Source organism: Coregonus clupeaformis, chromosome 14 (genome assembly GCF_020615455.1).
Source record: "Coregonus clupeaformis isolate EN_2021a chromosome 14, ASM2061545v1, whole genome shotgun sequence".
Classification (NCBI taxonomy): domain Eukaryota; kingdom Metazoa; phylum Chordata; class Actinopteri; order Salmoniformes; family Salmonidae; genus Coregonus; species Coregonus clupeaformis.
Window position 1 is genome coordinate 35523291 of NC_059205.1, and position 27073 is coordinate 35550363.

General features: G+C 44.7%; 1 protein-coding gene across 1 annotated transcript in view; it reads right to left on the reverse strand.

Annotated features, from left to right (window-relative positions):
- The window catches only part of LOC121581312 (potassium voltage-gated channel subfamily H member 2-like), a 90407-nt gene extending 88086 nt beyond the window's left edge, over positions 1–2321 (reverse strand). The window contains 2 exon segments of the mRNA XM_045224805.1: positions 1095–1325; positions 2246–2321. Of these exon segments, the coding sequence (XP_045080740.1) occupies positions 1095–1325; positions 2246–2321 (307 nt within the window).
- Positions 2322–27073: the final 24752 nt, after the last annotated feature.

Here is a 27073-nt window from a genome sequence, read left to right on the forward strand (position 1 = left end):
GAAAGACTCTTTATTGTATCTCTTCAAGGTATAGCCAAGAATCCTGAAACAAAAGAAAATATGTTGGTTAGAGTTGCGCATTCCGTTTGCCAACAATACTTTGACATAAGGTGTCAAAGTCAAGTGTTTGTTGTGCACGCCAGTAACTCAAACAATGTAACTTGTTAACCATGTTTCTACAGTGTATAAAGCTGCCCATTTAAACGTACATGCTCTAGCAATGTTAAATATATTATTAGAATAACGATCGAAGTGTTGGTAGAGAATAATCATATAATTTAACCTACCTGATGTTTGTTTGAAGCTCCGCGCTGTTTTCTTGTTGAAGTGCCGGTGTGCATGAAGCAAATTAGTCTGCGAGTCATCAAGGAACATTTATTGGTTAATGGGAATAACCAAAGTGATGAATTATCCCGGGGTGAATTACTTCATGAATGTGTATTGTGTGAATTAAAGAATAAGTTATGGCATAAGTTATTTAAGTGTGGGTTTATGTAAAACTGTTGTTTATGATGTTATATGTCCATGGGAAATCATTCATTTGTGGTAGAAATATGTTTTGGGGCTATCATGGTGGAAGGGAGTTCCTGGAAAGAGTAGGCTACTGAGGTGCTCAGTCGGCCTTTGTTTGGGAGGAGAGCAGGTTGGGCAGGTAACAGGTTGGCCTACCTGCATTTTGTTATAGGCAAAGTTGTTGCCGGAATAGTTTATACTGACAATATCTTTGATTTATTCAAGTCTTTATGTCAACGTCCTGTTTGTTATTTTCTGTATAAAGTTTATCGGCCAATTCGTCCTGCGCCTGTTATTATTGTAAATAAAAGCCTCTGAGAGGTAAGCACCAGAACATCCTTTCTGTCTCCTCACTGTCAAATCCGCCATCATTATGACACTGTTACGTTATGATAGTGTTATGACATAGTTATGATTGTGATATAATGGAGCGTTCAAGTAAAATGTTACCAAACTAGCATCACCAAAAGACATCACCAAAATGTAAAATGACTTTACAGCCCATATTCCTAACTCTGTTTGATGTTTCAAAATAAAATGAGAGCCCTGCTGAGGCCCTTGTGGGCTGTGCGGGCTCGTACCATCTTTGGTGTAGAGGGAGATATCCACATTCCTCTCCTCGGAGCCCAGCAGAGCCTTGGCCATCTGGGCCACGGCGGGCCTCTTGGTGTGCGGCCCATACAGGAAGCTGCAGGTACACGGCTTCTGCATGACCTCAGCGCGTGTGTACCCGCACATGCCACAGAAGGCGTCATTGCAGAAGATGATGGCACAGTTTTCCACGCGAGCATTGGCGATGATGAACTTGCGATCTGAGGAGGGAGGGAATAATATATCAAAATTATTCTAATCTAAAGAGTCCTTGGATTTTGTCATCGCATATAATACAGTTTACCACAGTACAATTTAAGATGGTTATTTTACTTGACCACACATGCCATATCAGTGATCTGCACCAAGGCATATAACCAAGTCATGTATTAAAACCTGCAAGAGAACTAAGATGGGAGCATCTGTAAGGTGCAAGTCTGTTTTCAACTTCAACTACTAAGCTTGCTGTTTACATCAAAACTGTTAACTGTTTAGAGCCTTAGAAAAGTTTTGGTATCAAAATATGTCCCAAGAAGGAAACATTCATTGATGCATGTCAGTTTTTGAAATATAGCTGTTTTACTCCCTCCTATCCTGCTTAGAAACTAACTTCTGATCCTGTTTGGATTTGAGCCAAATGTATGCTCTGACAGACACTGCTGCCCTATATTTATCTCCTTGAAATATTACTCTCCCAGTATGTCTGTCATGTAGAAATGTAGCCCATAGGCCTACATCTGATTGTATCATTATGTGTACCCTAACATTCTAATATACCAAGAAGGGAAACATAATTAAAGTAAGGTGGCAAATCCGACATAAATCATATCATGGTTAATACGTTTGCAGTACTATACTTTTTTTAAACAAGAGAATCACAATAGCTTACAGTGCAAGAGCATATATCTAATTAAACCTATTAACTCAACACATGCAGATTTCAATAATAGGCTAATATTCTAATTTCAATAGGGACATTTTTCATTTTTTTTGCCAAAAGAAGCCTTTGAAAATAGGAAGAGGCTGTTTTGATTTTATTCCAAACCCCTAACCAAAGGGATTCCTAAACATTGGTTCCCCAAAATGCTGACTCAATATTGAATAGGAAAAATCGTACACTATTGAATAAGAAAAATCTTACTCTGTCCTTCGAATTTTCTGATGATTGTATCCAGAAAAGTGTTCTGAGGAGCCACGTGTCCCCGCCGAACAGGCATTTTGGGCCGTATTTCGCGCGGTTTGGAAAGTTGGACCGTACGCTCCTGTCACAGGTGAGGTCTCCTATGTTGTCCCTCTAAAATGCCTAAACCGCTGGAAACATGTCACAGCCACCAAGCCCTGCGACGTGACGTGCCAACTACTTTTTTCATCACTTTGAAAAGCTCTCGACGTTTTTGTGTAAAAAATCCCCAAATAGGCTTCTTGGCTATCAGCCAACCTGCTTTGTTGTTAGGCTACGGGTGTATCCTTCACTTCCCCAGCTTGGAAGTAGCACTGCCTCATGTTCAGTGGAAGCTGCTATTCCAATTCACAGGTGCCTGGGGACTGTTGCTGTATTGTCCTGTTTCTGTGACCACCCAAGATGTCGTGGCTGCAACCTCTGCTTTTTAAAATTATGATGGTCTATCAATATGTTGTTGTCAGGTGCGTCTCTGTCCATTGTGTTGTGTTTTTATATACAGTCGAAGGCAATATGACAGAACTTACTTTACTGAACAGAAGATTAGCCTACTTTTCTTATTTATGTTGAAAATGGATTGTGACATTGCAAAGGGAAATACTTTTAGATGTAGGTCCATCACAGACGCAGCAAGGCAATATTTAAAATATATATATTTTTGTAGGTTATGTTCTTTCAGATAAACAAATGCTTAGTTATTTGATCATGTCAAATGTATGCAATAAAAGTCTGCTAGCATTTTATAGCATCATTCACTCACCACCTGGGACCTTGTGCCTTCAATCAAGATGAGACTGAATGGTGGGATTGCCATCTAGAGGCACAGAAAGCACATTACCAGATAGCTTGCATTCTGGTACAGTATGAGCCTATGACCAGCAGGTGGCAACAGCAGGTTACAAATTGTCAGGTTAGAATTGTGAATGGTAAACCAGATTATTTTGTTCTCAAGAATGTCATAGGCTATGCTTACTGATCTCATCTGTTCATGCTCAACTGTCTCAAATGTCTGCATTGGCATTTCCTTTACACTTACCAATGGCTACCTATAATAATGGAAATTATGAACTTGTAAATCTTCCTTACGGGCAGACCACAGGCTGTGAGGATTGGCAACAACACCTACTCCACACTGACTCTTAACACAGGGCCCCCCCAGGGGTGTGTCCTCAGCCCTCTGCTGTACTCCTTGTTCACCCACCACTGCGTGGCTTTGCACGACACCAACTCCATCATCAAGTTAGCTGACGACACCATGGTTGTAGGCCTGATAACCAACAACAACGAGTCAGCCTATAGGGAGGAGGTAAGTGAACTTGCATTGCGGTGCCAGGACAACAAACTCTCCCTCAATGTCAACAAAACAAAGTAGTTGATTGTTGACAGGAAGCAGAGGAACATACCCGATCCACATCAACAGGGCTGCAGTTGAGAGAGTCAGCAGTTTTTAAAGTTCCTCAGCATCCACATCACTGAGGACATGGACCAACACCACCACCGACATTCCATTCGCTCTATTCCAGCCATTATTATATGCCATCCCCCCCTCAGCAGCCTTCACTGCCCTGCACCATTGAGAAAGTCCTGACTGGTTGCATCACGGCCTGGTACGGGAATTTCCCGTCCACGACCGCAAGATTCTCCAGCGGGTGGGGAAGACGTCCCAGTACATCACTCATCAAGGACCCCACACACCCCAGCCACGAGCTGTTCACTCCCTTACCATCGGGTAGACGGTATCGTGGCATGAGGTCTGATGCCAACAGGCTTTAGCCTGGCGGGGGTTCTGGTGGTCCTCCCCCTGGCATATAGTATGTTCTATGGATGGTCTTAAACTGCAGTAATGTATGTCTGAGATGATATGAACATGACTGGGCATTGAAACATATCTGTATCCATTCATCATCATCAAAAGCTTCTACCATGTCTTCCTCACATTTTTGTTTTACATGTTTTGTTTCATCGGGGAAAGCCTCTATCAACCCTTGACACAGTTTGGAAATCAACTTTGAAGGTTTGTCCAACTGCATTAAAATAGCATCTGGCTTGTCCAGTGTTTGCTGCACAGAGATAATAAAGTGTTGTATCTGCAAGAATTCACCTCACCTCCGTCACAGACTGGTCTTCCCTGGCTGCCTGACCCTGCTGAGACCCCTGTCACCATCTGATCCTCCTAAAATGAGTCATGACAAAGAATTACCTTGGTGTACATTTATACATTCTATTATCCAAGAGTATAATCAATGGTTCAAAAATTGAAATGACCATTATTCCCAGATCGCAGACTGTAGCTTTAAGCTTAAGCTGCTGTCCTGTAGCTACTGTAGGTCTACCCATCAATTCAACATGGAACTGTATCATTCACTGATATTGTTAATATACTGCAAAGTTCACCTGAGCTCCGTAGACTGGTCTTCCTTGGCTGTCTAACCCTGCTGGGACCCCTGTCACCATCTGATCCTGCTAAGATACCGGGCAGACCTCCACTGTGCACCATGACAGTGAAGCCTGTAACGTTAGAGCTGTTTATTACTGTGTCTGTGTAAAAAGTAGGGAATTAGTTAAGTAAATTGAAAGATCAATAACATTACATTGCCATACTGACTACTAAAGCTCACATTGCACTGAAAAAAATGTCAGAATATCAATATTCCATCATTTGGCCGGCGGTTTCATAGTTTGATTCAGGTCTAGTGTGATTGGGACAAAAATAATAGCTAATGTTAGCCAACTTTTGGCCAGCTCTCTCTCTCTAACGGTACATCAACTGGCAAAAGCTAGTTGAAGTGGGACAAAACAAAGGCTACAAAACATTTCCATACAAACAACAGCTGTTAGATAGTGATATGAGGTGGTTATTATTACTATCTGACAGATAACTAGAGGCTAGAGCTGACTTGGCTGTGGTAGTTACTAGCTAGCGTTGCTTATTCATTAACCTCAGTTGAGAGGGGATGAAACATTAGCTAACGTTACATGTCAGTTACAATACTAGCTCAGCACTGTGAATAAACACTAGTTTAGTTTTTTTGTTGTTAATTTAAACAGCAGTTACAGTGCCTTCGGAAAGTATTCAGACCCCTTCACATTTTCCACATTTCTTTAAGTAAAAAAAAAAATCCTCAGCAATCTACACACAATACCCCATAATGATAAAGCGAAAACAGGTTTAGACATTTTTACAAATGTATTAAAAATAAAAATCAGAAATACTGTTTCCATTGATCATCCTTGAGATGTTTCTACAACTTCATTGGAGTCCACCTGTGGTAAATTCAATTGATTGGACATGATTTGGAAAGGCACACACCTGTCTATATAAGGTCCCACAGTTGACAGTGCATGTCAGAGCAAAGACCAAGCCATGAAGTCGAAGGAATTGTCCGTAGAGCTCCGAGACAGGATTGTGTCGAGGCATAGATTTGGGGAAGGGTACCAAAATATTTCTGCAGCATTGAATGTCCCCAAGAACACAGTGGCCTCCATCATTCTTAAATGGAAGAAGTTTGGAACCACCAAGACCCTTCCTTGAGCTGGCCGCCCGGCCAAACTGAGCAATCGGGGGAGAAGGGCCTTGGTCAGGGAGGTGACCAAGAACCCGATGGTCACTCTGACAGAGCTCTATAGTTCCTCTGTGGAGATGGGAGAACCTTCCAGAAGGACAACCATCTCTGCAGCACTCCACCAATCAGGCCATTATGGTAGAGTGGCCAGACAGAAGGCACTCCTCAGTAAAAGGCACATGACAGCCCGCTTGGAGTTTGCCAAACGGCACCTAAAGACTCTCAGACCATGAGAAACAAGATTCTCTGGTCTGATGAAACCAAGAGTGAACTCTTTGCCCTGAATGCCAAGTGTCATGTCTGGAGGAAACCTGGCACCATCCCTACGGTGAAGCATGGGGGTGGCAGCATCATGCTGTGGTGATGTTTTTCAGCAGCAGAGACTGGGAGACTAGTCAGGATTGAGACAAAGATGAACGGAGCAAAGTACAGAAAGATCCTTGATGAAAACCTGCTCCAATGCGCTCAGAAGCTCAGACTGAGGCAAAGGTTCACCTTCCAACAGGAGAACGACCCTAAGCACACAGCCAAGACAACACAGGAGTGGCTTCGGGACAAATCTCTGAATGTCCTTGAGTGGCCCAGCCAGAGCCCGGACTTGAACCCGATCGAACATCTCTGGAGAGACCTGGAAATAGCTGTGCAGCAACCATCCAACCTGACAGCGCTTGAGAGGATCTGCAGAGAAGAATGGGAGAAACTCCCCAAATACAGGTGTGCCAAGCTTGTAGCGTCATACTCAAGAAGGCTCGATGCTGTAACTGCTGCCAAAGGTGCTTCAACAAAGTACTGAGTAAAGGGTCTGAATACTTATGTTAATGTAATATTTCCGTTTTTAATTTTTAATAAATGTGCAAAAATGTCTTAAAACCTGTCCTAAAGTACACCTCTGCCGCTTCTTGTATCACATTACAACGATAAAGCTGGGGGGGGACAAAAATGACATTTCAGAATGTGAGGGGGACATGACCCCGTCCCCCCGTCCCCAGTGAAAGTTGCGCCCCTGGTGACACCTAACAAGCAGAAAACTGCTGATGCACAACCAAGTTTTGAAATTGCACCTTGTGTATTCTACTATTCTAACTCTCAACAGTAAGTGCATATAGTTGTTTTCATTCGAAAAAAATTACAGAGGTTTGGACCTCGGTGTCCTCATAGGTAGCTACAGCCCTTGGTGGGGGAGATTCTCAATTGGAAAAAAGTCTGTCCTCGACCCCTCCATCTCCTCCGTGACCCGGAAATAGATAAGTGGTCGAGTGATCGAGGAGAGGGTCAATTCAATAGTAAGCGACTGAAGAGTCTGCTCCCCTCCTAGATTACCTACTTCGGCAGAGGATGCACAAGAGTATCCTCGTGCCGACAATTGTGGAAGTGTTTTTAAATCAACTGTTGTTTTCTTGAAGGAGAAAATCATACATTTAAAAACAATAAGCTACTTATCCTTTTATCTATAACATGTATTGCACAACTAGCAACATTTGTTTTGATCCCTTTACACATTTATTTTGGGATTCCACTCCGGTAAACGTAATTTGCCTAATGACGCGTGGAGAAGAAGAGTCTCATTTCATTCAAGCACATTTTTTTCCATGTTTCCTCTCCTCGCCTCCGCTCCTCAATTACCTTTGACCTTTTTCAAAAAGAGACGAGGAGAGGAAAGAGGAGAGGAGGCGAGCAAAACCAATTGAGATTCTCCCTGGGTCTTCCTATGGGTTAAGGAAAGATCACATAATTCCATCCAGGTCATCAGGAGGGATCAGCCAATGAATTATACTTGTGAGCAAACATACCATAACTGCAGGTGGCAGTAAATCACCAGCCTTGGCTTTATAGCTGTTCAAACAACACACTCCACGTGGCAGTATGCACCCTTTCAGTTTGTTTACCAACTCATAGAAGTAGTAGAAGAAGAAAATTGACTACTTCAAAATGGAGATGGCCTCAATGGCGCTGCCCGTGCTCTCACAGACGGCATAATGGAACAGATACAAGGATGAGTCATCTATCTAAGTATATGCTCGGACCCATGACATCCGGTTTCCACTAGATAGCACAGCCACATAGTCAAAATTGGCTATCGTATAATAAAATCAAAACAATCATTTGCTTTTTGGTCTTCCTATAAGGTTAGGGTTTGGCATAAGGTTATCAGTGTGGTTAAGGTAAGAGTTAAGGTTAGGTTTAAAATCACATTTTAAGAAGAGAAATTGTAGAAATAGGCGCAGTTTATTATTTTGTGGCTGTGGTAACTTGTGCGACCATGACATCCGCCATTATAGATTTTCCGCAATCTTGGAATTTCTCATGGACCGCATGATGATTTGGTATGTGTGTTCTTAGCAAAGATTTTGGAATGCTTTGCCTGTTCCTCTCTGGCTGTTGGCCTACTTGTCCCAAACTACACTGAACAAAAATATAAACGCAACATGTAAAATGTTGGTTCTATGTTTCATGATCTGAAATAAAAGTTCACAGATTTTTTTGTTTTGTTTACATCCCTGTTAGTGAGCATTTCTCCTTTGCCAATATAATCCATCAACCTAACAGGTGTGGCATATCACGAAGCTGATTAAACAGCATGATTACACAGGTGCACCTTATGCTGGGGACAATAAAAGGCCACTCTAAAATGTGCAGTTTTGTCACACAGCACAATGCCACAGATGTCTCAAGTATTGAGGGAGTGTGCAATTGGCATGCTGACTGCAGGAATGTCCACCAGAGCTGTTGCCTGAGAATGTAATGTTTATTGCTCTACCATAAGCCACCTCCAACGTCGTTTTAGGGAATTTGACAGTACGTCCAACCGGCCAGATACTGACTTGTTTTCTGATCCACACCCCTACCTATTTTTAAGGTATCTGTAACCAACAGATGCATATCTATATCCCCAGTCATGTGAAATCAATAGATTAGGGCCTAATGACTTTACTTAAATTTACTGATTTCCTTACATGAACTGTAATGCTCTAAAATCTTTGAAATTGTTGCATGTTGTGTTTATATTTTTGTTCAGTATAAATTGTAAAGGATAAGTTGCTATGTCAAAACAAATGGCCGATTGACAAGTCAATCAAATTTCACCAAACGTTTTTAAAATTCCAATGCTTCTGTCACGCCCTGGCTCTGGGGACGCTTGTATGTTGAGCCAGGGTGTGAGTGTTCTTTGTGGTGTTCTAGTTTTGTGTTTCTAGGGTGTTCTAGTTATTGTGTTTCTATGTTGGCCAGAGTGGTTCTCAATCAGAGGCAACGAGTGTCAGCTGTTGCTGGTTGTCTCTGATTGGGAACCATATTTAAACAGTCTGTTTTTCCACAGTATTTGTGGGATCTTGTTCCTGTGTAGGTTTGTGTTTTGCACCTTTGGACGTCAAGTTTCGATTTTGTTATTTTGTTAGTGTAATCATAAATAAAAGCATGTTCGCAAATAACGCTGCGCATTGGTCCTCTGTTCCCGACGATCGTGACAGAAGATCCCACCAAAACTGGACCAAGCAGCGTGTCCAGGAGCCATCGCCAGGGGAATCTCTAGCGGATCTCCGTTGCAACCTCGACTGGGTCAAGCCAAGTGAAGAGCAGAGAGGTTGGACTTGGGAGCAGTGGAGGAAGAGTCTCGACTGGGCCAAGCCAAGTGAAGAGCAGAGAGGTGAGAGTCTGGTGAGAGATAGGGAGGCCTGGTCCACGGGGAGGAGACACGCAGAAAATATTTAGGGGGGGGCTCACGCCGTGGACGACGGGGCAGCAGGAGGCCGCAATAGAGCGGTCCAGCGGGTTGGCAGAGGAGGCCGCCAGGATACGGGGGCCGCTGGTCACAAAGGGGAAGGAAAGTGTAGAGGCACGGCGAGAGGTACTGGGGTGTGTTACCAGTCCGGTCCGGCCCGTTCCTGATCCCCGCGTAGGGCCAGTGGTGTGTGTCCCCAGTACGGTCCGGCCTGTTCCTGTCCCTCGCACCGAGCCTGTGGTGCGTGTCGCCAACCCAGTCCGGCCTGTTCCTGCTCCCCGCACTAAGCCTATGTGCGTGTCGCCAGCCCGCCCGGCCTGTTCCTGCTCCCCGCACCAAGCCTATGGTGCGCGTCGCCAGCCCGGCCCGGCCTGTTCCTGCTCCCGCACCAAGCCAATGGTGCGCGTCGCTAGCCCGCCCGGTCCATTCCTGCTCTCCGCACCAAGTCAGTGGTGCGTGCCGTCAGCCCGGTCCGCCCGCTCCTGCTTCCCGCACCAAGCCTATGGTGCGCGCCGCCAGCCCGGTCCGAGCCCGTTCCTGCTCCCCGCACCAGGCCAATGGTGCGCGCCGCCAGCCCGGCCCGGCCTGTCCCTGCTCCCCGCACCAAGCCAATGGTGCGCTGTCGCCAGCCCGGCTCGGCCTGTTCCTGCTCCCCACACCAAGCCAGTGGTGTGCGTCGTCAGTCCGGCACAGCTTGTGCCTGTTCCATCGGTGCCTGGTCCGGCACCGGTCAGCTGCTCCACGCCGGAGCTAGAGCAATCCGCTCCACCAGTGTTCAGTCCAGCTCCGGCCAGCAGGGCCAGACCGGACCAGAGGTACTGTGGGGGGTAAGAGAGGGAGTGGGGATCATGCCCGAGCCGGATCCGCCGCCAAGGCGGAGTGCCCACCCGGTCCCTCCCCTGTGGTGTTCTGTTGGCGCGGTCGGAGTCCGCGCCTTTGGGGGTACTGTCACGCCCTGGCTCTGGGGACGCTTGTATGTTGAGCCAGTGTGTGAGTGTTCTTTGTGGTGTTCTAGTTTTGTGTTTCTAGGGTGTTCTAGTTATTGTGTTTCTATGTTGGCCAGAGTGGTTCTCAATCAGAGGCAACGAGTGTCAGCTGTTGCTGGTTGTCTCTGATTGGGAACCATATTTAAACAGTCTGTTTTTCCACAGTATTTGTGGGATCTTGTTCCTGTGTAGGTTTGTGTTTTGCACCTTTGGACGTCAAGTTTCGATTTTGTTATTTTGTTCGTGTAATCATAAATAAAAGCATGTTCGCTAATAACGCTGCGCATTGGTCCTCTGTTCCCGACGATCGTGACAGCTTCTTTGTTCTATCCAAACTATCAAATTATCCAACTCATAGGCTTACAGATGATTGACAACCATACCAAAGAGGCCTATAGGCGTACTACAGCATTTCCCCAATGATTTGTCCTGTTGACATTGTGCTATTTAATTTGAAGTGCCTTTGTTTTTGCACTGACATTACTGTGAAAGCTTTAACAGTAAACAATTTTTTACATTTACATTTTAGTCATTTAGCAGATGCTCTTATCCAGAGCGACTTACAGTTAGTGAATGCATACATGTTTTTGTTTTTTTCATACTGGCCCCCCGTGGGAAACGAACCCACATCCCTGCCGGCCAAACCCTCCCCTACCTTGGATGACGCCGGACCAATTGGGCACCGCCCATGGGTCTCGCGGTCGCGGCCGGCTGCGACAGAGCCTGGACTCGGAAAAATAATATCTGGTGGCACAGCTAGCACTGCGATGCAGTGCCTTAGACCACCGCGTCACTCGGGAGTCAACAATCTGCATGAACTGCCAAAGGAGCAAAGCACTAAATGATTCGCACTGAATGATTCTCTGAGTCTTACAATACATTACTGGGAGATTTCAGTTAAATAGCCCAGGGGTAGATCTGAGATTTTTACAATTTTGTCGTGTTCAACGTCATTCATGTGGTGTTTCCAGAATCTTCATTATCATTAATAGCCTTCAGTCTTTTAAATCTTTCTCTTTTCAGCATTTTTAAGTATCCATTCGACCAATTGTTCCATATTTGTCCTCTGATTCACATGCGTGCCTAGGGCCTTTGTGTTGATTGCCGCCTTACCACAGGGGGCCACTCTCCTTCTCTCTCGACTGGCAGGGTCAGTCTAGCAATCAACACCTCTGAATTACTCTGTGGGAAAGGAAATACCCTTTTGTTTAACTGTGCTAAAATGTGGTAGACTACTGACCTACAAAGGGGGCAAAAACAGAGGAAGGATGAAAAAATCCTGAGTCACTTTGTCATAGTTCTACACTGTCCAAAAAATAATGTTTTATTGTCACATACACCGGATAGGTGGCGTGAAATGTTTTTTTTTACAGGGTCAGCCATATTAGGACGGCGCCACTGGAGCAAATTAGGGTTAAGTGCATTGCTGAAGGGCACATCAACCAATTATAATTTATATTTTTTGGGGGAGGGTGGATCAGTTTTAATATTGTAAATAGATTGTAGCTTGTATCAATGTAATTGTCTGCATCATTTCCAAACCCCCATATAGATTTTTCTATGAATATAAATACAGTATATACTACCAGTCAAAAGTTTGGACACACCTACTCATTCAAGGGTTTTTCTTTTTTTTTACTATGTTTAAAATTGTAGAATAACAGTGAAGACATCAAAACTATGAAATAACACATATGGAATCATGTAGTAACCAAAAAAGTGTTAAACAAATCAAAATATATTTTATATTTGAGATTCTTCAAAGTAGCCACCCTTTGCCTTGTATGACAGATTGCACACTCTTGGCATTCTCTCAACCACCTTCATGAGGTAGTCACCTGGAATGCATTTCAATTAACAGGAATGTATTTACTTAATGCCAATCAGTTGTGTTGTGACAAGGTAGGGGTGTTTTACAGAAGATAGCCCTATTTGGTAAAAGACCAAGTCCATATTATGGCAAGAACAGCTCAAATAAGCAAAGAGAAATGACAGTCCATCATTACTTTAAGACATTAAGGTCAGTCAATCCGGAAAATTTCAAGAACTTTGAAAGTTTCTTCAAGTGCTGTTGCAAAAACCATCAAACGCCACGATGAAACTGATTCTGATGAGGACTGCCACCGGAAAGGAAGACCCAGAGTTACCTCTGCTGCAGAGGATAAATTCATTAGAGTTAACAGCCTCAGATTGCAGCCCAAATAAATGCTTCACAGAGTTCAAGTAACAGACACATCTCAACATCAACTGTTCAGGGGGGACTGTGGGAATCAGGCCTTCGTGGTCGAATTGCTGCAAAGAAACCACTACTAACGGACAACAATAATAAGAGACGACATGCTTGGGCCAAGAAAAACGAGCAATGGACATTAGACCGGAGGAAATCTGTCCTTTGGTCTAATGAGTCCAAATTAGAGATTTTTGGTTCCAACCACCGTGTCTTTGTGAGATGCAGAGTAGGTGAACGGATGATCTCCGAATGTGTGGTTCCCACCGAGAAGCATGGAGGAGGACGTGTGGGGGTGCTTCGCTGGTGACACTGTCAGTGATTTATTTAGAATTCAAAGCACACTTAACCAGCATGGCTACCACAGCACTCTGCAGCGATACGCCATCCAATCTGGTTTGCGCTTAGTGGGACTATAATTTGTTTTTCAACAGGACAATGACCCAAAACACACCTCCAGGCTGTGTAAGGGCTATTTGACCAAGAAGGAGAGTGATGGAGTGCTGTATCAGATGACCAACCTCCACAATCCCCCGACCTCAACCCAAATGAGATGGTTTGGGATGAGTTGGCCAACAAGTGCTCAGCATATGTGGGAACTGCTTCAAGACTGTTGGAAGATTACTCCTCATGAAGCTGGTTGAGAGAATGCCAAGAGTGTGCAAAGCTGTCGTCAAGGCAAAGGGTTGCTACTTTGAACAATCTCAAATATAAAATATATTTTAATTTCTTTAACACATTTTTGGTTACTACATGATTCCATATGTGTTATTTCATAGTTTTGATGTCTTCACTATTATTCTACAATGTAGAAAATAGTAAAAATAAAGAAAAACCCTTGAATGAGTAGGTGTGTCCAAACATTTGACTGGTATATACAGTGCATTCGGAAAGTATTCAGACCCCTTGACTTTTCCACATTTTGTTATGTTATAGCCTTAATCTAAAATTGATAAAATTCAAGGGGTCAATCTACACACAATACCCCATAATAACAAAGCAGAAACAGGTTTTTAGATTTTTTTTGCAAATGTATTACAAAAGAAAAAAGGAAATATGACATATACATAACTATTCAAACCCTTTACTCAGTACTTTGTTGAAGCACCTTTGGCAGTGATTACAGCCTCTAGTCTTCTTGGGTATGACGCTGCAAGCTTGGCACACCTATATTTGGGGAGTTTCTCCCATTCTTCTCTGCAGATCCTCTCAAGCTCTGTCAGGTTGGATGGGTTGCGTCGCTGCACAGCTATTTTCAGATCTCTCCAGAGATGTTCAATTGGGTTCAAGTCCAGGCTCTTGTTGGGCCACTCAAGAACATTCATAGACTTGTCCCAAAGCCACTCCTGCGTTGTCTTGGCTGTGTGCTTAGGGTCGTTGTCCTGTTGGAAGGTGGACCTTCACCCCAGTCTGAGGTCCTGAGCGCTCTGGAGCAGGTTTTCATCAAGGATCTCTCTGTACTTTGCTCCGTTCATTTTCCCCTCGATCCTGACTAGTTTCCTAGTCCCTGCCGCTGAAAAACATCACCACAGCATGATGCTGCCACCACCATGCTTCACCATAGGGATGGTGCCAGGTTTCCTCCAGACATGACACTTGGCATTCAGGCTAAAGAGTTCAATCTTGGTTTCATCAGACCAGATAATCTTGTTTCTCATGGTCTGAGAGTCCTTTAGGTGCCTTTTGGCAAACTCCAAGCGGGCTGTCATGTGCCTTTTACTGAGGAGTGCCTTCCGTCTGGCCACTCTACCATAAAGGCCTGATTGGTGGAGTGCTGCAGAGATATTTTTCCTTCTGAAAGGTTCTCCCATCTCCACAGAGGAACTCTGGAGCTCTTTCAGATTGACCATTGGGTTCTTGGTCACCTCCCTGACCAAGGCCCTTCTCCCCTGATTGCTCAGTTTGGCCGGGCGGTCAGCTCGAGGAAGAGTCTTGGTGGTTCCAAACTTCTTCCATTTAAGAATGATGGAGGCCACTGCGTTATTGGGGACCTCCAATGCTGCAGAAATGTTTTGGTACCCTTCCCCAGATCTGTGCCTCGACGCAATCCTGTCTCGGAGCTCTACGGACAATTCCTTCGACCTCATGGCTTGGTTTTTGCTCTGACATGCACTGTCAACTGTGGGACCTTATATAGACAGGTGTGTGCCTTTCCAAATCATGTTCAATCAATTTAATTTACCACAGGTGGACTCCAATGAAGTTGTAGAAACATCTCAAGGATGATGAATGGAAACAGGATGCACCTGAGCTCAATTTCGTGTCTCATATCAAAGGGTCAGAATCCTTATGTAAATAAGGTATATCTTTTTTATTTTATTTCATATACATTTGCCAAATTTTCTACAACCCTCTTTTTGCTTCGTCATTATGGGGTATTGTGTGTAGATTGATAAGGAACATTTTTTATTTAATCAATTTTAGAATAAGGTTGTAATGTAATAAATTGTGGAAAGAGTGAAGGGGTCTCGATACATTCCGAATGCACTGTACATTTTACGGACACAGTATATTTTACATTAGTTCTCTTGTTTTTTTGTTTTTTTTAGTCCCACCCTTCAGCTCCTCTCAACCCCTCCCATCTATCTCCGAACACCATCCAGTTTTGATTTCTATTTGCCATATATTTTTCAACTGTGCTGTGATGTTTCACGAAAGTTCTGAACCTTTCTATTCTCATAGTTTCTACAAATTGTAAATTAAAGATACATTTTTTTTGCTAAGAGTATTATTATAAACTCAGCAAAAAAAGAAACGTCCCTTTTTCAGGACCCTGTCTTTCAAAGATAATTAGTAAAAATCAAAATAACTTCACAGATCTTCATTGTAAAGGGTTTAAACACTGTTTCCCATGCTTGTTCAATGAACCATAAACAATTAATGAGCATGCACCTGTGGAACGGTCGTTAAGATACTAACAGCTTACAGACGGTAGGCAATTAAGGTCAAAGATATGAAAACTTAGGACACTAAAGAGGCCTTTCTACTGACTCTGAAAAACACCAAAAGAAAGATGCTCAGGGTCCCTGCTCATCTGCGTTAACGTGCCTTAGGCATGCTGCAAGGAGGCATGAGGACTGCAAATGTCCGTACTGTGAGACGCCTAAGACAGCGCTACAGGGAGACAGGACGGACAGCTGATCGTCCTCGCAGTGGCAGACCACGTATAACAACACCTGCACAGGATCGGTACATCTGAACATCACACCTGCGTTATGATGAGTTTCTCGGGTATCAAGTAATTCATGATGCAAGAAGATATTTAACACTTAGCTGGGGAGTTCATTCAAATATTTAATAGGTACCGTGGTTCGTTCTAACAAAAGGACAGTGCTTTGCCTCTTGCCATTCCGAAGAAGAAAATATCTCAGCTTATATACTTTCAGTTACACGTTTCTTCAAGAACATCTGTTAACCCTCAGTGGGCACTCCCTTCTTTAAAGGTATTACCCTGTACCCAAGTCAGTATATAATGTCCATCAATCATTCTAATATAAACCTCAGTAATCTCCCTCGACATAATGGAATCCTTGTTATTCAGACTGTGCGGTGCCCAGAATGGCTTAACTACTAACTTTAACCTGGTTCACACAACACTATGAAATGACATCATAACAATACATATTTTTTCTCTCTTTGTGGTAAGTAACATTACTCAGCTATAACATTACTTAACCCTAACAATTCACATAAAACTTCATATAAAATAAAATGTTCTCCAATCAGTAGTATATATATCATTAGAGTCTAAACTATGCTAGATAACTGAGAATTCACCACTCTCTACCTTCTTTACCTGAATCCAAACAGATTCTCCTAATTTAATCAAAAGGTATAAATTCTCCATCATCTATCTCATGCTCTATCAAACCTCTCAAACCGGCTATGGACTCAGTCTGAGTAAAAGATAGATACATGATAAACTACTATATATTCATGCTAAAAATCTTTGTAGTCAAAACCTTACTGATATATAAGGAAAAATCCCACATAGACTATCCCTATTTCTTAAATGACCCCCTTGTATACATAATTTTCAAATATATCCATCCTCTTAGACATGCTACCAAGAAAAACATACATATAAATAAATTCTTAACATAATGACATCATCCATACAAATACACTCGACATGGATATTATAATATGGTCAAATGAATATATCAAAATAAAAATAACGTCAGTCTTCTTCATCCATGTTCATTCAGAGGAACCCCAAGCTTTTCTCTTGTCACTTGGGGCACTATCTGATCGACTGAGTTAGTCTTGTTTCCACATCTTCCATCCTGTAAACCTTAAATTCCCCATTATACATTTCCAACTTAACATTCCCCATTTCTCAATCAACTTTATCAATGAACTCTACACTGGAATAACATGATATAGATGAATAATTAGTACTCTCCTCCCTATTCGTAATCACTGGCATATAATCACATACATTCCCCCTTTATCTACTGTAATAGCATCCAATGCTATGCGATTATCAATTGCATATTGTCTAATGAGTGCCATCTCATACCCAATTGCTTGAAAATCCAAGACTGTTAATAGATACAATGTTCAACTCTGACTTTTTTCTCCTAAGATAGATACACAGTATAACACTCTGTTTTCAGTCCCTGTTAAATCAGTACATCCCTAAACTAGTCATGATTGAATTCAACAAAAATCAGATCATATGAAAATAGCATAAACATTCCTATGTCTCAAATACCAAAACCCCATGATAGGAACCAGTTAAGTATTTGCCTAGCAACATATATATCTACCACTCTAAACATCCATATCAATACCACCCAATACATCAAATGTATATAGTGACTCATCTGTTAATACGGTAATTTAATAAGACATTACCATAATGTATCACTGTTTTAACCATAATATCTATATAAGACAGTTATATACTAATGATTGACTTAAATCCTGGTGGTCCTCTGTAGCTCAGCTGGTAGAGCACGGCGCTTGTAACGCCAAGGTAGTGGGTTCGATCCCCAGGACCACCCATACACTAAAATGTATGCACGCATGACTGTAAGTGGCTTTGGATAAAAGCGTCTGCTAAATGGCATATTATATTATTAAATCACTTAGTCATCTTATAAATTATAACCAAGCCCAAATTACTTAACTCAACCAAATTTAGAATGACAATTCTTATTGATTCACTTGGTCCTTATCAATCAAAATTAAAACCCTCAACTTTAACACTCATTACAACTGTCAGAGTGTACACGTATATTAACATACAGTATAAACATCCATAATTCTATTATGACTTTCCTCATCCTGATAATAAATACAGATCATTATCTCAATGCATTCTTAATACTACTAATTTAGCAGTGTATATACCTCCTACCCAAATTAGCAAATTTAGATCAATCCAATTTTTTTATTAACACAGCTAAGCAACCCCTTTTTTCTCTGGCACGTAAATCTTCTGGCGTCTTTTCATTGTGTTCTTCAGACAGTTTTATAGTTCCAAATGAATTGCCCATGACAATGTCACAACTACAATGTCTTATTGTCACGATCGTCGGAGGAAGCGGACCAATACGCAGCGCGTGGAGTGAACATGATGACTTTATTAATAAAGCAACCACGAAAAACAACAAATGACGATAGTGAAGTCCTCTTGTAACACTGACAGAAACATGGAACAATAACCCACAAAGACAAAGTGAAAACACCCAGTATATATATGGCTCCCAATCAGAGATAACGAGCCGACAGCTGACACTCGTTACCTCCGATTGGGAGTCATATGACTACACAGCCAACATACCCAAAAACACAACAAAACGAACACACCCTGACTCAACATACAAAGTCCCAGAGCCAGAGTGTGACAGTACCCCCTAAAGGCGCGGACTGCGACCGCGCCTCAATCCAGGCTAAACCAGGGAGGGCTGGGCGGGCATACCTCCTCGGCGGTGGCTCTGGCTCCGGCCTAGACCACCACCCCACCATAGTCACTCCCGCTTACGTCGCCTCCTCCATATGACCACCCCCCAACTAAACCCCACTGGATTAAGGGGCGGCACCGGACTAAGGGGCAGCACCGGACTAAGGGGCAGCACCGGACTAAGGAACAGTACCTGACTAAGGGGCAGCACCGGCCTAAATGGCGGATCCTGGCTGGCTGGCTCTGGCGGATCCTGGCTGGACGGCTCTGGCGGATCCTGGCTGGCGGAAGGCTCTGGCTGATCCTGTCTGGCAGAAGGCTCTGGCTGATCCTGTCTGGCAGAAGGCTCTGGCTGATCCTGTCTGGCAGAAGGCTCTGGCTGCTCCTGTCTGGCGGAAGGCTCTGGCTGATCCTGTCTGGCGGAAGGCTCTGGCTGCTCCTGTCTGGCGGAAGGCTCTGGCTGCTCCTGTCTGGCGGAAGGCTCTGGCTGATCCTGTCTGACGGAAGGCTCATGGCAGACGGGGCGGCTTTGCAGGCTCAGTACAGACGGGCAGTTCAGACGGCGTTGGGCAGACGGGCAGTTCAGGCGCCGTTGGGCAGACGGGCAGTTCAGACGGCGTTGGGCAGACGGACAGTTCAGGCGCCGTTGGGCAGACGGGCAGTTCAGACGGCGTTGGGCAGACGGACAGTTCAGGCCCGTTGGGCAGACGGCAGACTCTGGCCGTCTGAGGCGCACCGTCGGCCTGGTGCGTGGTGCCGGAACTGGAGGTACCGGGCTGAGGACACGCATCTCAGGGCTAGTGCGGGGAGAAGCAACAGGGCATGCTTGGCCCTGGGGACGCACCGTAGGCCTGATGCGTGGTGCCGGAACTGGAGGTACCGGGCTGAGGACACGCATCTCAGGGCTAGTGCGGGAAGCAGCAACAGGGCATGCTTGGCCCTGGGGACGCACAGAAGGCCTAGTGCGGAGAGCAGCAACAGGGCATGCTTGGCCCTGGGGACGCACCGTAGGCCTAGTGCGGAGAGCAGGAACAGGCCGGGCTGGGCTGGCGACGCGCACCGTATCTCTGGTGCGAGAGGCCGGAACAGGCCGGGCCGGGCTGGCGAAGCGCACCGTATCCCTGGTGCGTGGAGTAGGAACAGGCCAGGCTGGGCTGGCGACGCGCACCGTATCCCTGGTGCGAGTGGCCGGAACAGGCCGGGCCGGGCTGGCGAAGCGCACCGTATCCCTGGTGCGTGGAGTAGGAACAGGCCGGGCTGGGCTGGCGACGCGCACCGTATCCCTGGTGCGAGTGGCCGGAACAGGCCGGGCCGGGTTGGCGACGCGCACCGTATCCCTGGTGCGAGTGGCCGGAACAGGCCGGGCTGGGCTGGCGACGCGCACCGTAGGCTTCGTATGAGGCTCAGGAACAGGCCGGGCTGGGCTGGCGACGCGCACCGTACACTTAGTGCGAGGGGCCGGAACAGGCCGTACCGTACTGGGGACACACACTACTGGCTGTACCTCGGGATTAGGAACGGGCCGGACCGGACTGGATACACACCTCAGTCTCTCACGCCGTGCCTCTACATCTCCTTTCCCTACTTTGGCCAGTGACCCCCTTAACCTGGTAGCCTCCTGAATCCGTCCCTTCTCTGCCTCCGTCAGCCCCCTTAACCTGGTAGCCTTCTGTATCTGCCTTGTGGCAGCCTCCTGCTGCTCAGTCGCCCAAGCCATGTGCCCCCCCAAAAACTTTTTTGGGGGTTGCCTCCCGTCCTTCCGACGATGGCCCTGCTGACGCCGTTGCTCCTCTCGCCGTCGCCTCTCCACCGTCTCGCTCCAAGGACGGCGATCCATCCCATCGAGGATCTCCTCCCAAGTCCAGGACCCTTTTCCGTCCACCAGTTCCTTCCATGTCCAGACCCTTTGTTCCTGGACGCGCTGCTTGGTTCCTTTATGGTGGGTTATTCTGTCACGATCGTCGGAGGAAGCGGACCAATACGCAGCGCGTGGAGTGAACATGATGACTTTATTAATAAAGCAACCACGAAAAACAACAAATGACGATAGTGAAGTCCTCTTGTAACACTGACAGAAACATGGAACAATAACCCACAAAGACAAAGTGAAAACACCCAGTATATATATGGCTCCCAATCAGAGATAACGAGCCGACAGCTGACACTCGTTACCTCCGATTGGGAGTCATATGACTACACAGCCAACATACCCAAAAACACAACAAAACGAACACACCCTGACTCAACATACAAAGTCCCAGAGCCAGAGTGTGACACTTATCCGAGTCACCACCAACTCTACACCCCATTGTGTCTTATCCATTTGCCAACCATTATGCCCACAACATTAGAAATGTTGTATTTTAACGTTTCTCCATTCTTACTCAATGGTGGACTCCTGTCCCACTCCCTCGATATAAAAACATGAGAAAATCCGTTGATAGCTTCTATTGGCTGTTGTACACTGGTTACATGTAGTTATACTTTACAGGAACGTCTTCAACGCCTCTGATATTCATCTTCAGCCGGTTCATATGTTGTTTCTTTTATTTAGGTTCAAGATGCATCAAGACACCATCTGTATTTACCTCACTAGAAGACAAACATAACAGTTTAATTGATTTAATTTCTAATCCAATAAATCCAAATAAGCATTGACTATATGACTGATTATTATGTTTTAACAATTATCCTTAATACCAATTTCTAATATACTCCCCAAATTCTATTAGGTAAACCCTCCAAATACATAGAACTGAATGGTGTGCCAGTCAGGTGATTCTTGAAAATCTGGAAGATCTTGAAGTTCTTGGAGGTCTGTGCCTCCACCAAGGGAATCAGCCAGAACACGTAGCTCATCAGTAGCATTCCTCTTAACATCGTCTCCCCATCACCTGATCCTTGTCATCTCCAGCATCCTCAGCTCCCTTATCTCTAGGTCGCCGTTTCCTCATAGTACAATGTTGCAGTAGTTAAAATTATACCAGATCGATATCCCCTCTATCCATTCATCCGTTGGTGTAGACTGGGTGACTATGTATGGTCCTGTTATCTCTAAATCTTCTTCTGTCACTATGGTCTCTGATCATCCAGAGTCCTTCTCCATTTATCAACATCGCTCTGTGGAGTGTGTCCGTCTTGCATCTTACCAATAGGGAAGTTGAGAGTCCCTGCTGCAAAAACACACAGACACAAACACAAAAGCAATGCTCCGCAGTTACGATGCCATCTTCCTCCTCTGAGTTAGAATACTCTTACAGTGGGATACATACATCTAGGAATCTGTCTCTGCTACTTTCCCCTCCATCGAGGTAGCCAGCAACACCTAGTACTGACCTCCCCACCTAGATTCTGTCCAGCTCTTACTTCTGTAATCCTCTACTGCCACATAGTCTCCAATGCGCAGAAAATGCCCAGATTCTCCTGTTAGTTCTGGCAGAGAAGCCTTCACCCTTTGGAAGAAAGTATTCAGAACATTGTTAGGTGAGACACAGTTTGCTACTTTACCCTGTCTTCTCATCAGTCAGGAGAAGCCTTGAGATTAGGAAGTGCACAACCTTGCAGCTTGTTGCAGTCCACTCGTTCCATAGACAGGCCTCCTCTACATCCTGCCTTATACCACAAATACATTTTCACCAAACGTAACCCATAATGTCCCTTACATCAGCGAGCCCCATTCGCTAACACCCGCAGATAAAAACATGGAAACTCTTCCATTCTTACTAGTAGACCAAATAAAACCCATTCTCAAACAGCGTTTCTGCATTTACCTCTATCATAGTGTTTAAAAACTAACTTAACAACATTAACAATCAATTGCTATAGTAGCTTCATGTTTGGTTCAGTTTATTTGTTACGATATTGTGTCAGTAATATTACTGTAGTGACCTCAGCTAAAAGTTCCTATATTCCTCACTTAATGTTATCTTTCATACTCTGCTTCCGTCCAACACTGCTTCATTATCCCTGGTGTTTGTTTAATATTCATTTTATTCTGAGTTCCCTTGCTTCACTTACCATGAAGATAAGACATTCGCTTCTCTATGCATCGTTTCTACACCAGACATCACCGGCAACAACGTCTCCTATGGGCACAAACCCACCGTCGCTGGACTGGCAAAAAGTGCTCTTCACTGATGAGTCGCGGTTTTGTCTCACCAGGGGTGATGGTCGGATTCGCGTTAATCGTCGAAGGAATGAGCGTTACACCGAGGCCTGTACTCTGGAGCGGGATCGATTTGGCGATTTGGAGGTGGAGGGTCCGTCATGGTCTGGGGCGGTGTGTCACAGCATCATCGGACTGAGCTTGTCATTGCAGGTAATCTCAACGCTGTGCGTTACAGGGAAGACATCCTCCTCCCTCATGTGGTACCCTTCCTGCAGGGTCATCCTGACATGACCCTCCAGCATGACAATGTTCTGTGCGTGATTTCCTGCAAGACAGGAATGTCAGTGTTCTGCCATGGCCAGCGAAGAGCCCGGATCTCAATCCCAATGAGCACGTCTGGGACCTGTTGGATTGGAGGGTGAGGGCTAGGGCCATTCCCCCAAGAAATGTCCGGGAACTTGCAGGTGCCTTGGTGGAAGAGTGGGGTAACATCTCACAGCAAGAACTGGCAAATCTGATGCAGTCCATGAGGAGGAGATGCACTGCAGTACTTAATGTAGCTGGTGGCCACACCAGATACTGACTGTTACTTTTGATTTTAACCCCCCCTTTGTTCAGGGACACATTATTCAATTTATGTTAGTCACATGTCTGTGGATCTTGTTCAGTTTATGTCTCAGTTGTTGAATCTTGTTATGTTCATACAAATATTTACACATGTTAAGTTTGCTGAAAATAAACACAGTTGACAGTGAGAGGTTGTTTCTTTTTTTGCTGAGTTTATTATTGATCGATTGACTATGACCTTTCAGATCACCCAGCAGTGCTATTTGCAGAGTTAACTCCAGGTAAATGTTGCAATTCATCAGCCATTCCTGAACCTGCGACCAAAAACAAGCTATATATGGACAACAAATGATCTAATGATCAGGCAGCAGGCTGTTAGCCAGCCTGCCAGCTTAGTGGAGTCTGCCACTAGCACAGTCAGTGTAGTCAGCTCAGCTATCCCCATTGAGACCATGTCTGTGCCTCGATCTAGGTTGAGCAAAACAAAAAATGGCGGTGTTCGCCTTAGCAATCTCACTGGAATAAAGACCTCCTCCATTCCTGTCATTATTGATAGAGATTGCGATATCTCACATCTCAAAATAGGGTTACTTAATGTTAGATCCCTCACTTCCAAGGCAGTCATAGTCAATGAACTAATCACTGATCATAATCTTGATGTGATTGGACTGACTGAAACATGGCTCAAGCCTGATGAATGTATTGTGTTAAATGAGGCCTCTCCTCCTGGTTAAACTAGTGACCATATCCCCCGCGCATCCTGCAAAGGCGGAGGTGCTGCTAACATTTATGACAGCAGATTTCAACAACAAAAAAAAGACTGCGTTTTCGTCTTTTGAGCTTCTAGTCATGAAATCTATGCAGCTTACTCAATCACTTTTTATAGCTACTGTTTACAGGCCTCCTGGGCCGCATACAGCGTTCCTCACTGAGTTCCCGGAATTCCTATCAAAAATCGGTTAACCACCTAACTGAGGATCTCAATTTAACCTTGCGGAATACCCTAGATGCAGTCGCACCCCTAAAAACAAAAAACATTTGTCACAAGAAATTTGCTTCCTGGTATACAGAAAATACCGGAGCTCTGAAGCAAGCTTCCAGAAAATTGGAACAGAAATGGCGCTCCAACAACTGGTAGTCTTCCGACTAGCTTGGAAAGACAGTACCGTGCAATATCGAAGAGCCCTCACTGCTGCTCGATCATCCTATTTTTCCAACCTAATTGAGGAGAATAAGAACAATCCAACATTTATTTTTGATACTGTCGTAAAGCTAACTAAAAAGCAGCATTCAACAAGAGAGGATAGCTTTTACTTCAGCAGTGATAAATTCATGAACTTCTTTGATGAAAAGATCATGATCATTAGAAAGCAAATTATGGACTCCTCTTTGAATCTGCGTATTTCTCCAAAGCTCAGTTGTACTGAGTCTGCACAGAACTGCCAGGTCCTAGGATCAATGGAGACACTCAAGTTTTTTTAAATCCTGTATCTCTTGACACATTCATGAAAATAATCATGGCCTCTAAACCGTCAAGCTGCATACTGGACCCTATTCCAACTAAACTACTGAAAGATCTACTTCCTGTGCTTGGCCCTCCTATGTTGAACATAATAAATGGTTCCCTATCCACCGGATGTGTACCAAACTCACTAAAAGTGGAAGTAATAAAGCCTCTCTTTAAAAAGCCAAACCTTGACCAGGGAAATGTAATAAACTATGGGCCTATATCGAATCTCCCATTCCTCTCAAACATTTTTTTAAAAGCTGTTGCGCAGCAACTCACTGCCTTCCTGAAGACAAATAATGTATACGAAACGCTTCAGTCTGGTTTTAGACCCCATCATAACACTGAGACTGCAATTGTGAAGGTGGCAATTGGCCTTTTAATGGCTTCAGACTAAGGCTCTGCATCTGTCCTCGTGCTCCTAGACCTTAGTGCTTCTTTTGACACCATCGATCACCACATTCTTTTGGAGAGATTAGAAACCCTAATTGGTCTACACGGACAAGTTCTTGCCTGGTTTAGATCTTATCTGTCGGAAAGATATCTGTTTGTCTCTGTGGATGGTTTGTCCTCTGACAAATCAATTGTAAGTTTTGACCTTCCTCAAGGTTCCATTTTAGGACCACTATTGTTTTCACTATATATTCTACCTCTTGGTGATGTCATTCGGAAACACAATGTCAACTTTCACTGCTATGCGGACGACACACAGCTGTACATTTCGCTCAAACATGGTGAAGCCCCAAAATTGCCTACCCTGGAAGCCTGTGTTTCAGACATAAGGAAGTGGATGACGGCAATTATTTTACTTTTAAACTCTTAACAAAACAGAGATGCTAGTTCTAGGTCCCAAGAAACAAAGAGATCTGCTGTTGGATCTGACAATTAATCTTGATGGTTGTACAGTCGTCTCAAATAAAACTGTGAAGGACCTCGGCGTTACTCTGGACCCTGATCTCTCTTTTGACGAACATATCAAGAATATGGACAGCTTTTTTCCATCTTCGTAACTTTGCAAAAATCATAAACCTTTGTCAAAATGTTGCAGAAAAGCTAATCCATGCTTCTGTCACTTCTAGATTAGACTACTGCAATGCTCTACTCTCCGGCTACCCGGATAAAGCACTAAATAAACTTCAGTTAGTGCTAAACAGGGCTGCTAGAATCCTGACTAGAACCAAAAAATTTGATCATATTACTCCAGTGCTAGCCTCTCTACATTTGCTTCCTGTTAAGGCTAGGGCTGATTTCAAGGTTTTACTGCTAACCGACAAAGCATTACATGGGCTTGCTCCTACATATCTCGCCGATTTCTAAGCAAACAGCTGGAGGCAGGGCTTTCTCCTATAGAGCTCAATTTTGATGGAATGGTCTGCCTATCCATGTGTGAGACGCAGACTCGCTCTCGACCTTTAAGTCATTACTGAAGACTCATCTCTTCAGCAGGTCCTATGATTGAGTGTAGTCTGGCCCAGGGGTGTGAAGGTGAACAGCAAGGCACTGGAGCGACGAACCGCCCTTGCTGTCTCTGCCTGGCCATCTCCCCTCTCTCCACTGGGATTCTCTGCCTCTGACCCTATTATGGGGGCTGAGTCACTGGCTTACTAGTGCTCTTCCATGCCGTCCCTAGGAGGGGTGTGTCACTTGAGAGGGTTGAGTCACAGACGTGATCTTCCTGTCCGGTTTTGCGCCCCCTCGGGCTCGTGCGGTGGAGGAGATCTTTGTGGGATATACTCAGCCTTGTCTCAGGGTACTAAGTTGGTGGTCTGTTGATATCCCTCTAATGGTGTGGGAGCTGTGCTTTGGCAAAGTGGGTGGGGTTATATCCTGCCTGGTTGGCCCTGTCCGGGGGAATCGTCGGACGGGGCCACAGTGTTCCCCGACCCACCCGTCTCAGTCTCCAGTATCTATGCTGCAATAATCTATGTGCCGGGGGGCTAGGGTCAGTCTGTTATATCTGGTGTAATTCTCTGGTCTTATCTGGTGTCCTGTGTGAATTTAAGTATGCTCCCTCTAATTCTCTCTCTCTCCATCCCCTCCCGGAGGACCTGAGCCCTAGGATGATGCCTCCGGACTACCTGGCCTGATGACTCCTGGCTGTCGACAGTCCACCTGGTCGTGCTGTTGCTCCAGTTTCAACTGTTCTGCCTGCGGCTAGGGAACCCTGACCTGTTCACCGGACGTGCTACCTTGTCCCGGACC